Source organism: Bufo bufo, chromosome 6 (assembly GCF_905171765.1).
Source record: "Bufo bufo chromosome 6, aBufBuf1.1, whole genome shotgun sequence".
Classification (NCBI taxonomy): Eukaryota; Metazoa; Chordata; class Amphibia; order Anura; family Bufonidae; genus Bufo; species Bufo bufo.
The window spans coordinates 63,111,161-63,125,736 of record NC_053394.1 but is presented as its reverse complement, the minus strand read 5'-3'; the positions used below and the strand labels follow the sequence as shown (position 1 = coordinate 63,125,736).

The 14,576-nt window shown below is 45.7% G+C and overlaps 1 protein-coding gene across 1 annotated transcript in view; it reads right to left on the bottom strand.

Annotated features, from left to right (window-relative positions):
- PDE6C (phosphodiesterase 6C) overlaps positions 1-14,576 on the bottom strand; it is a 75,627-nt gene that overhangs the window by 17,423 nt on the left and 43,628 nt on the right. Inside the window, exons 17-18 of the mRNA XM_040435845.1 lie at positions 9,037-9,144; positions 2,692-2,755 (exon numbers count right to left, since the gene is read on the bottom strand). Coding sequence (XP_040291779.1) covers positions 2,692-2,755; positions 9,037-9,144 — 172 coding nt within the window. The remainder of the gene's footprint in view (positions 1-2,691; positions 2,756-9,036; positions 9,145-14,576) is intronic.

The window sequence follows — 14,576 nt, the reverse complement described above, 5'->3', positions numbered from 1 at the left end:
TTAATAGCTAGGTGTCAAACAGCAACTGCTGCTGACACATGAAAACTGTCTCTTACTCCACCGAGGCCAGGAACCTCGGTGACACATACCTTCCATCAACGACGGACCCTTGCGCCTTCCTACAATATATATATATATATATATATATATATATATACACACACACACGCACATATATACACTAGCAGAAGGACCCATGCATATTTCATCTATTTCATTTAATGTTTGCATGTGTCATTAAAAGATGATATCGACAGTATCCCCCATAACAGTGACCTCTACAGCACCCCACCCCTTTAACAGTGAACAGACCCCCTCCCCACAGTACCCCGCTACTTTAGAATGGGACCTTCACAGCAGCCCATCCCCTTAACTTTGACTTTCACAGCACCCCACTCCCTTGACAGTGACTTCCTCAGGGGCACGCCCCCTCAACAGTGACCTCCACAGTACCCTGCTGCCTTAACAGTGACCTCCACAGCAGTTGCCCCTTTAATAGTGGCCCCTGCCCCCTTAACAGTGACCTCCACAGTGTCCGCCCCTTTAACAATGACCTCCACAGCGGCCTGCCCCCTTAGCAGTAACATCCACAATGTCCACAGTGAACGCTTCTTTAATAGTGACCTCCACAGTTCCCGCCCCTTTAACAGTGACCTCCACAGCACCCTGCCCCTTTAATGCAAGGGCTACATGACGACATGTGTCACGCAACATTTTGTCTCAATCATTTTTATAATGATAGGCTATGGTGTCGCACTGCGACATGTGGCACGGCAGTTGCAAAAAATCCATCCAAAATGGATTTTTCTGTGACTGTCGCAGTTGCAGCATATCACATGTCACAGTGCAACACCATAGACTATCATTATAAAAATTGTCGCGTGACATTGGTGCGACATCAATGTCGCGTGATACATGTAGCAGTGTAGTTGTGCCCTATGTGTCGTGCAGCCCTAGCCTAAAGCTGACCTACAGTAGTGAAAAATGGCTGGGTTGTTATGGAAACCTGGAGTAAAACTGTGTGTATGTGGAGACTATACCAAAATTCCCTAATGGACCCCATCAGGGTATGGGCAAATGTATACTATTAACACTGAAAGCCAAACAAGGCTAATTACCCAAACTTGACCCTGATATAAAGTGTATATAAAACTTTTATTCGTGCTGGTTTAAGAGAACTCTTGTGAGCCATCCAGTGCGTATGCTATTAGAAATCATGCACTATACAGATGGTAGCCTGCAGGGGACGTGCACTATCCCCCCCAATGCTACACAAACGACCATGTCTGTGAAATGCTAAAGTGAAACTGTGCAAGGATCACCAGTTACTTCACTGGCAATTAGACTCCCTTAAGGATAATGCAACACCATACACTGGTTACATATCCACTGAGGCTTTTAGCTACGCTATACTGGATGCAGACACCTAAAAACTTCTAACTGCCCCCCAAAATGTTTCACCAACAAAATGGCTTCATCAGGGGCACGGGCAGCAAAGCTTGTTGGTGAAACATGTTGTGGGACAGTTAGAAGTTTTTAGGTGTCTGCATCCAGTATAGCGTAGCTAAAAGCCTGAGTTGGATATTTAATCACAAGAGTTCTCTTAAACCAGCACAAATAAAAGTTACATTTTATATCAGGGTCAAGTTTGGGTAATTAGCCTTGTTTGGCTTTCAGTGTTAATAGTATGTGGAGACTAAGGGCCTTCGAGCTTCTATTGGCTGATAAGGGACATGTGACCTTGTGTATGGCAGTTGGGATATGAAGAGAAAGACTTCCAGGCTTGTATTGGCTAATGCAGGTAATTTTTTGGGGACTATCTCAGGAACGGTACGTCCTAGAGAGCTGAGACCCCCACAAGATTTCTTTCCAGGTAGCAAGGAATGTGTATACCACGTTTCGTTGAAATCGATGGTTGTGTTTTTGAGTGATCGCGGAACTTTATTTATTTTTAATTTTTATTTTTTTCCTTCTTTGCAAAATTCTTTTCAGAAATTCTTTGGAATTTTGGCCACAAATGAGGAAGTACAGTATTAAGTTATTAGTGACAGTTATTGAGCTAAAAAGGCTTGGTTACAGATGACTGTGTCGCAATTAGTGTTGAGAGAATCGAAGCCAAATGAATTGATTACGAATTTCAGGAAAAATTTGATTTGCCGAGAAGCCGAGTTTCCTCACGCTTTGTGGTATGAATCTATTTGCCTGAAATGATGTTAAAAAAAAATAATAATAAATCACCTCATCCATTTGCACACACAGAGGTGGTTGCAGAAACACGCAGATGGATATATGACATCACCACGCCAGGCCGGCGTGATGCCATCATCACACGAGATTTTCTGCAGAGTCTTCAATTAAAATGGCTGCAACAGCCTCTACGCGAGCAAAGAGATAAGGTGAGTAATTATTATTTACCCGGATTAAGCCCTGAGAGGCCAAAATTGTAGCTTCAGATTCCACGATCAGAGATGAAATCTGCATCTAAGGGGTTCAATGATGGGGGGAGGCGCGATTGCCGTTCCCCACCGTTGTGTCCTCTACATACAAAGGAATGCTCTTGGTGATGAAGAAATTCATAAAAAATTGAATCTTTGTAAAATTCGGCAAAGCAACCAAATCAAATTTGTTGTAACTTCGCTCATTTCTAGTTGCAATGATAAATGTTGCCGCCTTATTTTAGTGGCCACTTACCTGACTTTGTACTTCCCAAGGCTTTGTAATGGCAGACAAGTCGCATCCTGTCATCATCATGGCCCTGAAGTAAAAAAAAGATACATTTTCTGAGCATTAAACTTAAAATAGGATTATTCAGTATAAATATACAAAAATATGTGTAAATGCATCTGGAAGTTATTGACTAGATATACCATAAAAGGGTGCTCAATGAGGGCCCAGCTACTTGTACCTACCTACATGAGAATTGACACCTCGGGTTGCTCGGGTGCTCCACCGAGCACAATGGAAGTCAATGGGAGAACCCGAGCATTAAACCAGGTACCCCCTGCTCTGAAGAGGGGGGGTGTCTGGTTCATAGTAAAAGGTCAGAAATTGATGGAAACACTACCAAAATGGTTCGGGAACAGCATGGGGAGGATGTCTGGATGCATCTTGGACTCCCAGGTCGCTGCTGGGATTATGTTGTCCGAGTTGTACGCCACTTTTACAGACTGACAATAATATGCACCAAACCGAAGATAAAATCTATTTTAGAGGAAAAATTGTTAGGAAACATTCTTTCCTGTATATTTACTTGTATATAAAGTGCAAGTGCTGCCACAAATTACAAGGAAGAGGCACTCCGATACAACCTGTATATCACATAAAGGAGGGCCTCATTCACATTGTGGTACAATTGTTCAGGTAGTGGGACTCCTACACTCATAAAGCCTATGCACTAAGTGAAAGGGCTGCCAAAAATTACAAGGAACCAGCACTCCAATACACCCTTTGTTACACATAAAGGAGGGCATCATACACACCCTTGAAAAATTATGATTGATGGCCTGCTGGTGACCCTCAAAAACATTAGGGGCGAGGACCTGCTGCTGATCTGACCATCTAAAATATTAGGGGTGAGGGTCTACTGCTGAGCTGACCATCTAAAACATTAGGGGTGAGGGCCTGCTGCCAAGCTGACCATCTAAAAAAAAAATTGTGGGCTAAGGGCCTGCTGCCGAGCTGACCATTTAAAACATTATGGGCGAGGGCCTGCTGCCGAGCTGACCATCTAAAAATTTAGGGGTGAGGGTCTGCTGCTGAGCTGACCCTCAAAAACATTATGGTTGAGGGCCTGCTGGTGACCCTCAAAAACATTATGGGTGAGGGCCCACTGCAGAGCTGACCCCCTAAAACATTAGGAGCGAGGGCAGCCTAATAAGCATGTTGATATGATGGAGGACGACGAGAAAAGGGAGATTGAACCATATACCCTTTTTAGTTGTGGAAGGGGTGCATGGGAATACAGTGTATTCAATACACCATAAAAGCCACATTTAGAGTGCCTTTCTGTTCAGCCGCTTTCCTCTGGTGGAGTAAAGAAATCAGGGTCAATCCAGGCCTTGTTCATTTTGATAAGAGTCAACCGGTCTGCATTTTCAGTTCACTGTCAGTTATCATGCCCCCAGCAGCACTAAATACCCACACTGGTGGCGAGGCAGGCCAACACCTCCAAGGCGTAGTTCGTGCCACGTGTCCAGTTTGGACATCCAATAGTTGTAAGTTACAGAGAGCTCACCGAGGACGCTGACACGGTCTGCTACGTACTCCTTCACCATCTTCCAAAATTTTTCCCTCCTTGTGACACTGGGCCTCGCATCAGGTTGAGGTGGTGGCGGGGTGTCATAAAACTGTCCCAGGCCTTGGAGAGTGTTGCCCTGCCTCTGTTGGAACTGCTGTGTATTCCCCTTGTCTCCCCGCCTCGGTTGGCCAAGGAACTACGTACTCTGCAGCCGGCGATGTCAGCTGGAAATTTTTGGAGCAATTTTTTTCACAAGGACCTTCTAATATTGCAGCATTTTGCTCGTCCTCTCCACCACAGGAATGAGAAATGAGAAGTTCTCTTTGTAGCAGGGGTCGAGAAGGGTTAACAGCCAGTAATCGGTGTTGCTTAAAATGCATACAACGTGAGGGTCACGCGAAAAGCAGCCTAACATAAAGTCAGCCATGTGTGCCAGACAGTGGCGTACATACCAGGGTCGCAGGGGTCATAGTTGCGACCGGGCCCGGCACTCCAGGGGACCCGGCCGCCTGTGGACCCCCCCCAGGCCGCTGGCAGGGCCCCCGCTGTACTCACATGTAATGGAGCGCTCTGATGGGGCCCGGCATGAAGTACAGTGGCAATTTCGGGCCCCATCAGAGCGCTCCATGCCTCACACACACCCGGCCAGGCAGTTCCGTTTCCATAGTGAAGCAGGGAAACCTCTCTGCTCCCTGCTTCACTGATCTTCCGAGCTCAGGAGCTCCCCCTGCTGGCCCCAGATCGCGCTGCTGGCTGTGGGAGGAGACCTGAAAGCCCGGCAATCTGCCTACTCTCATCAGGGAAGAAGGTAAGTATGTGTATTTTTTTTTTCTAACGCTGCAGACTGGGGGCAGGGGGGGGGGGTTTGATGGGCACAACTCGAGTGAGGGGGCACAAAAGTTGGCATCTCTACTGAGGGGCACCTAATCTGCCATAACTAATTTGAGGGGGGGCACCTAATCTGCCATAACTAATTTGAGGGGGCACCTAATGTGTCATAACTACTGTGAGGGGGGCACATATAAAGGCATAACTATGAGGGGGCACATATGAAGGCATAACTACTGTGACGGGGCATGTAATCTGGCATAACCAATGAGAGGGGCACATATGTGGGCATATCTAATGTGAGGGGCACATAATCTGGCATAACCACTCTGAGGGGGCACATATCTGGGCATATTTACTTTGAGGGGGCACATAACCGGGCATAAATACTGTGAAGGGGCACATAATCTGGAATTACTACTGTGAGGGGACACATAATCTGGCATAACCACCCTGAGGGGCACATAATCTGGAATTACTACTGTGAGGGGACACATAATCTGGCATATCTACTTTGAGGGGGCACATAACTGGGCATAAATACTGTGAAGGGGCACATAATCTGCCATACCTACTGTGAAGGGCACATAATCTGGCGTTACTAGGTGAGGGGCACATAGTCTGGCATTACTACTGTGAGGGGGAACATAATCTGGCATTACTACTGTGAGGGGACACATAATCTGGCATTACTACTGTGAGGGGACACATAATCTGGCATAACCACTTTGAGGGGGCACATATCTGGGCATAACTACTGTAAGGGGACACATATTTGGCATAACTACTATGAGGGGGCACATATCTGGGCATAATTACTGTGACAGGAACAAAGGTGGGCATAACTACTGTGAGGGGCCACAAGGTGGGCACTAGTACTGTGTGGTTGCACTTAGGGGAAATGTCCTAGATAACCCTGCTATACATTGGCATGGCTCAGTTTTACAGGCCAGCACATCACCCGCTGCTGGTGATTTCACAGGGCAGTCACCATCCCTTCCTTATGTGATTATTCTTTTTTTCTCACCACAGGGACCTTGTTCTGGATCCAGCGGACATCACGCCGATACCAGCGACACCCTGGATGAGGTAGGACCAGATTTTATTAGGACTGGGTGAGTGTAGCCATGCATTGGGCTTAGGGCTCTTTAACAGGAGCGGATCCCGTGCGTGTAATCCACTGCGTGAAAGAGTGCTAAGCCCCGTCCCGGACAGCAGAGACACGGAGCATTAATATGATTGGTAATGCTCTGTGCCTCTCTGTGATCTTTTTACTAAAAAATCACAGAGACATAAAGTTGTCACCGTGATTTTGTAGTAAAAAGATCACAGTCTATCATGTTACTGCTCCGTGTCACTGCTGTCCAGAATGGGGCTTGGCACTCATTCACACAGCGGATTACCCGCACGGAAAGAGCCCTTAGTAAGAAAATCTGCCGGTTCTTTGTAAAAATGTTTGCACTGTGGCCCATTACACTATAGTTACACCACTAGTAGGGGAGGTAGTGGGGGGAGGGGGGCTTGAAGGCAGGTTGGGGGGGAGGGGGCGATGGGGAGGGGGCCCCATAGATCAGTTTCGCACAGGGGCCCCATGGATTGTGTGTACGCCACTGGTGCCAGAGTTCCAACAGACAAGACTTGGCTGTCCTCATCAGGAGGATGACTCTCAATCTCCTCATCCTCTTCTACCCATCCACGCTGAACAGATTGAATAAAACTTCCATGGGTACTACCCTCTGTATTGGAGGCAACCGTCTCCTGCTCCTCCTCCTCATCATCGCGCTGAGAAGACGAAGTGAAGGTGGTCTGGCTATCACCCTGTGCACTTTCTTCCCCCATTTTCACCTCTTCCACATGCAAAGCGTCCGCCTTAAAGGGAACCTGTCACCGGGATTTTGCGTATAGAGCTGAGGACATGGGTTGCTAGATGGCCGCTAGCACATCCGCAATACCCAGTCCCCATAGCTCTGTGTGCTTTTATTGTGTAAAAAAACCCGATTTGATACATATGCAAATTAGCATAAAAGAGTCATATCTTACTTATGTGACCAGAGAAGAGTCATATTTTCAAGCTCTGACACATCTCAGGTTAATTTGCATATGTATCAAATAGTTTTTTTTACCCAATAAAAGCACACAGAGCTATGGGGACTGGATATTGCGGATGTGCTAGCGGCCATCTAGCAACCCATGTCCTCAGCTCTATACACAAAATCCACGTGACAGGTTCCCTTTAATTGTGGGCAGCGAGCGTTTGAGTAGACACAGAAGTGGAATGGTTACACTGATAATAGCGGTATAATATCAGTATCACCATCTTTGTTGATTCCTCAAAGTTGCTTAAAACCTCAGAGGTCAGACATCAATGCCCACTCGTCGCTTGTGAAGAGCGGAAGCTGACTGGAAAGGCGATTACCATGTTGCAGCTGGTATTCCACTACTGCCCTCTGCTGCTCACAAAGACTGGCAAACATGTGGAACGTCGAGTTCCAGCGCGTGCTCACGTCGCACAACAGTCGGTGAGCTGGCAATTGCAAGTTCTGTTGCAGCGTTGCCAGACCGGCGGAAGCTGTCGATGACTTGCGGAAATGGACACACACGTGGCACACCTTCACCAGTAGCTCAGGCAAATTGGGGTAGGTCTTGAGAAACCGCTGAACCACTAGGTTGAACACGTGGGCTAGGCATAGTATGTGTGTGAGTTTGCCGAGCTCCAAACCTGCCACCAAGTTACTCTAGGTTAAGTGGTGAGAGCCACAGCTCACTCTGGTCCCTTATCCCCTGCCACAGCACTGCGGCGGTGTGCTGTTTGTCACCTAAGCAGATCAGTTTAAGAGGCCTGTTGCCGCTTCCCCACTGCAGTGCTACACTGCTTCCAGCTACTGACTGATGGCTGACTGGTGCTGCAAGATGATAATTCAGAGGTGGAAGTGGAGGAGGAGGAGGCGGAGGAGGAGAAGGGGGGGTTGCAGACACTAACGTAGGTGGTGGCGGAAACCCTGATGGAAGTAGGGCCCACAATCCTTGGCGTCGGTAGCACCTGTGCCATCCCAGGGTACGACTCGCTCCCGGCCTCCACAACGTTCACCCAGTGTGCAGTCAGGGAAATGTAGCGTCCCTGGCCAAAAGCACTTGTCCATGTGTCAGTCGTTAAGTCGACCTTCACAATAACTGCATTGGTCAGGGCACGGGTGATGTTACTGGACACATGCTGGTGTAACGCTGGGACTGCACACCGTGAAAAATATTGACAGCTGGGGACAGAGTACCGCATGACAGCCGCCACCATCAGGCTGCGGAAAGCCTGTGTCCACAAGCCTAAATGGCAACATTTCCAGGGCCAGCAACTTGGAAGGGTGTGCATTTAGTGCTGTGGTCTGTGGGTGGGTGGCTGGGTATTTGCAAGTTCGTTCAAAGGCCTGGGATATAGACATCTGCACGCTGCGCTGGGACAAAGAAGTGGATGTGCTAGCTGATGGTGCTTGCAAAGGTCCAGGTGCATGGCAGGAGGCATCTGGGCCTGCGTCTTGGACAGAGGATTGGCCAGCGCGTAACACAGGGGAAGAGGAGACAGTGGTGTGACCTGCAGACACTGGTTGTGGACCCAGGCGTTTGGCCCACCTATTAGGGTGCTTTGATACCATGTGGCGGATCACGCTGGTGGTGTTGAGGTTGCTAGTGTTCACGCCCCTGCTCATTTTGGAAGGGCACAGGTTGCAAATGACAATTTTTTTATCGTTCGCGCTTTCCTCAAAAAAGCGCCAGACTGCGGAACACCTACCCCTTGGCAAGGGAGATCCTCTAAAACCAAATCGGTAAGGGTGCAGGGTGTTGGACCCTCACCAATCGGATATTAATAACCTACCCTGAGGAAAGGTCATCAATATCAGGAGCCTGGAGAACCCCTTGAACGAATGTAAAAACAAAAACAAAACAAAAAACATTACTGAGGTACAACCACAAGTACTCACATGATTATCTCCTTTTTAGTTTGATCGGTGATAATATATTTTATCCTTTCATCATCTGACTGCATCTGTTCCGTCGTGTCAACTATCTTCTGAAACATAGTCCTTTTCCTGTGTCATATCAGAGTGAGAAGCTGTTAAAACCTTAAAGAAAACGTGTCACCCAAAATTTTATCTGCCAGTTAAAACCTGATAGTAACACGTCTCCTTTTTTCCTAATCTCTCCTGTCTTATCTATAAACAGAGAAAATATAATTACAGGCAGGATTACAATGAGTAAACTGCAGCAAAGTGATCTGTACAAACCAAGAATGGCAGCAGTTATTAGAAATAGTGGCCAGTGCAAAAACTGCAGGATTTTTGGTTTTAGTTTAAATATAAAAAGTGACATGGAAAATTAAAAATAAAATTATCAAAAAGTATTTAAAAAAACATAAAAAACGGGATTTAAACACCAAGTCATTTTCTGATGACACATTCCCTAGCTGAAAGGGAACCTGTCACCGGGATTTTGTGTATAGAGCTGAGGACATGGGCTGCTAGATGGCCGCTAGCACATCCGCAATACCCAGTCCCCATAGCTCTGTGTGCTTTTATTGTGTAAAAAAAAACTATTTGATACATATGCAAATTAACCTTAGATGAGTCCCCTGTCCCTGACTCATCTCACGGACAGGACTCATCTCAGGTTAATTTGCATATGTATCAAATCTGGGTTTTTTTACACAATAAAAGCACACAGAGCTATGGGGACTGGGTATTGTGGATGTGCTAGCGGCCATCTAGCAACCCATGTTCTCAGCTCTATACCAAAAATCCTGGTGACAGGTTCCCTTTAAAGAAAATTGCTAACCACCATTTATAGGAATGCTCGTTACCAAATGCACCGCCTATTACCCGATCAATGAGTGAAACACGCGTTCAGGTAGCCTGATCGTTTGCACAGCAAAAAAATTATCATTTGCCGGCAGCAGTTCATGCTGCGTAAACGCAATCTGCTGCCGGCAGATATCATCGAATAAATGTGAGCCAATAAAAACATATAGCAATAATTTTTTCTCATGTATATAGATACCATGTAAAAAAAGGTTATATGTACATAAATACCATGTAGAAGGTAACACATATGTCTATGGTAAAATATGCTATAGGACCTAAGAAAAAAATAAATAATTACCAGACCACATAGAATATAAATACACTTTATTAACACAATGTATAAGGTATAATCCATCCATAAAAACAGGTGCAGGGAAAAGGCAGCATCCACAAGAGGAAGACACAAGGGTGATGATTCAATACAATGCTCACATTTAAATAACAATGAAAGTGCTGGTGCAACGTGCAATAATATTCAAACATATATATAAAGCACAGAATCCATTACTCATACTGTGCTTCTTCTGGGATGGCGCCAGCCCCGACGCGCATTTTCATAATTTAAGTCGACGACTAACTGTAGAATCGGTGTATCTATAGTTGTGTGGTGTAGGTAATTTTCAATTCTTAATTTCACTTTTTTTTTATTATTATTATTTTTTATGCACAATCATAATTATCCTTTTTAGGGCACCTTCAGTTAGGCCCCTTTCACACGGGCGAGTATTCCGTGCGGGTGCAATGCGTGAGGTCCTTCTATCTTCATTCAGCAGGACCTGCGCTGATGTCACCGCGCTCACCACGTTGTTGAGCGCAATGACGTCAGCGAAGGTCCTTTTGCAGGTCCTTCAAGAAGAACAAAGAAGAGGATCCTGGCTGTGCCATCAAGTGGATGAGGCGAGTTATGTTTTTATTATTTTTTAACACTTAATTGACATTATACTTATCATTCTGTATTAACGAATGCTATTATTTTCCCTTATAACCATGTTATAATGGAAAATAATAAAATCTACAGAACACCGATCCCAAACCCGAACTTCAGTGAAGAAGTCCAAGTTCGGGTCTGGGTACCACATTCAAAACGCATTGCACTCGCACGGAACTGAACAACGGAACGCAATCGCAGTCAAAACTGACTGAAATTGCGTGCCTACTCGCACGATTTTCTCTGAAACGCACCTGCATCGCATCCGGCCCTCACCCGCGACGCCCGTGTGAAGGGGGCCTTATATATTGCGTTATTTACTAATTTATACAATCATGTACATTGGACCAATGGACCAATTTGTGCAGAAACCCATATCATTCCAAAGGGTTCACATACTTTTTCTTGCAACTGTATATGTTTGAATATTATTGCACGTTGCACCAGCACTTTCATTGTTATTTAAATGTGAGCATTGTATTGAATCATCACCCTTGTGTCTTCCTCTTGTGGATGCCGCCTTTTCCCCGCAACTGTTTTTATGGATGGATTATACCTTATACATTGTGTTAATAAAGTGTATTTATATTCTATGCGGTCTGGTAATTTTTTTTTTATTAAGTCCTGCCGGCAGACGAGTCAATATGGGGAAGAGCGATGGCATTAGTGATTACTCCTCCCCATTCTCTGGAGGAGATCTCTGCATGTAAAAGTATTTTAATCTTGCTATAGAGTGTACCTAGAGAAGTACTTACCATGTGCAGTTTAAGTAAAACATAGGGAACTTTACCGTAAATACAACCGACCTATAATTGACTCTCAATGTGCTGTATGGCATTACAGCTAATAGGTAGCACAAACAGGTCAGGATTAGCAAAGAGATGATAAAGATTTTGGATTAACAAAGAGTAACATAGTTATCTGCCTCATTCACTACGGTGGTCGTGCACATTACAGGCTAAAGTTTCTCAAGATGAAAAAATTTAACCAAAAAGAACGTTTGTCAAGTGAAGTTTAACCACAAACGATCATATTAGCCGAACAATAGCAGACTAATCATCTGGAAAGAAGTCAACCTTCTTTAAAATTATCGTCTGATAGTTTCTAGTTCACAAATGGTTCTGCTTTGAACATTTCCAGAAAGGTTTTCCTCCCCTTGCCTGGTTGGTGGCTAGCTTGGATGACCAACAGCCAATATGGGTTAGATTGTGTATGGTTGGGTCATCGTAATGATGGTTGTTCAACAATTAACCCACTGCTATCTAATTTGCATGGCCAGAGGCAGATGTTACCATCATGCAAACCAAGCAAATACCCAGAAATGCCAAATCCACCCCTGTGTATGGTTGTTTACTCTCTGTATGCAGGGAACTAAAGGTGGTTCTGGAGTCAAGAGCCCACACTCTATCAATTGCCACCCAACAGTCACTGCATAGGACGCACTCAATTACACCTAAATACTAACTGAACTTGCCTCAGATAGTCTTCCGTCCTCCTCTCCAGGTTACCACCAAATATATGGTATGAATTGAAAGATCATATTATCCCCTTTCCATTCCCACTACAGATTGTAAAATTTGTGTGCCACTGTATTGAAAAGGGGGTCAATGTGATCTTTATATGGCTTTTTTCCAAATCTTCTTCCCTTGTGCTTACCCAGTGTACATATTGGGGTAGAATATGGGGATGGGAGATGTGGAAAGGGGGCCATAACCATTTCCAGTCTCTCTAAAAGCAAATTCTGGCTATAGATTATTATTACCTTACTGGTTTATATACACTGCTCAAAAAAATAAAGGGAACACTTAAACAACACAATGTAACGCCAAGTCAATCACACTTCTGTGAAATCAAACTGTCCACTTAGGAAGCAACACTGAGTGACAATCAATTTCACATGCTGTTGTGCAAATGGGATAGACAACAGGTGGAAATTATAGGCAATTAGCAAGACACCCCCAATAAAGGAGTGGTTCGGCAGGTGGTAACCACTTCTCAGTTCCTATGCTTCCTGGCTGATGTTTTGGTCACTTTTGAATGCTGGCGGTGCTTTCACTCTAGTGGTAGCATGAGACGGAGTCTACAACCCACACAAGTGGCTCAGGTAGAGCAGCTTATCCAGGATGGCACATCAATGCGAGCTGTGGCAAGAAGGTTTGCTGTGTCTGTCAGCGTAGTGTCCAGAGCATGGAGGCGCTACCAGGAGACAGGCCAGTACATCAGGAGACGTGGAGGAGGCCATAGGAGGGCAACAACCCAGCAGCAGGACCGCTACCTCCTCCTTTGTGCAAGGAGGAACAGGAGGAGCACTGCCAGAGCCCTACAAAATGACCTCCAGCAGGCCACAAATGTGCATGTGTCTGCTCAAACGGTCAGAAACAGACTCCATGAGGGTGATATGAGGGCCCGACATCCACAGGCAGGGGTTGTGCTTACAGCCCAACATCGTGCAGGACGTTTGGCATTTGCCAGAGAACACCAAGATTGGCAAATTCGCCACTGGCGCCCTGTGCTCTTCACAGATGAAAGCAGGTTCACACTGAGCACATGTGACAGACGTGACAGAGTCTGGAGACGCCGTGGAGAACGTTCTGCTGCCTGAAACATCCTCCAGCATGACCGGTTTGGCATTGGGTCAGTAATGGTGTGGGGTGGCATTTCTTTGGAGGGCCGCACAGCCCTCCATGTGCTCGCCAGAGGTAGCCTGACTGCCATTAGGTACCGAGATGAGATCCTCAGACCCCTTGTGAGACCATATGCTGGTGCGGTTGGCCCTGGGTTCCTCCTAATGCAAGACAATGCTAGACCTCATGTGGCTGGAGTGTGTCAGCAGTTCCTGCAAGACGAAGGCATTGATGCTATGGACTGGCCCGCCCGTTCCCCAGACCTGAATCCAATTGAGCACATCTGGGACATCATGTCTCGCTCTATCCACCATTGCACCACAGACTGTCCAGGAGTTGGCAGATGCTTTAGTCCAGGTCTGGGAGGAGATCCCTCAGGAGACCGTCCTCCACCTCATCAGGAGCAGTTGTAGGGAGGTCATACAGGCACGTGGAGGCCACACACACTACTGAGCCTCATTTTGACTTGTTTTAAGGACATTACATCAAAGTTGGATCAGCCTGTAGTGTGTTTTTCCACTTTAATTTTGAGTGTGACTCCAAATCCAGACCTCCATGGGTTGAAAAATTTGATTTCCATTTTTTCATCTTTGTGTGATTTTGTTGTCAGCACATTCAACTATGTAAAGAACAAAGTATTTCAAAAGAATATTTAATTAACTCAGATCTAGTATGTGTTATTTTTGTGTTCCCTTTATTTTTTTGAGCAGTGTATATACACAGTAGATACCATATTTCACAAGACATTATCACATTGGTCCCTCTCCTCATTGGTGCCACTAAGGCTCATAATCCAAATTAACCTATTATTGTGGGAGGAAACCCACAAAATGGAGAGGGGGGGAGGACATACAAGCTCCATGCAGACCTCTGTTATTTTCATAATATGTAGAAGGTCTTTTTGTCCTACGTACATTAGATCATAACTGGAAGCCTCCACCACCTGCACCTAATACATATAGCTAAAGGGATTGTCCATGACTACAACCCTGTTAAAGAGGACCTTTCACCTGTATAAACGATGTGAACTGAGTATGCTGCCATATAGAGCGGCGCCCGGTGATCTCACTGCACTTACTATTATCCCCGGGCGCCGCTCCGTTCTCCCGTTA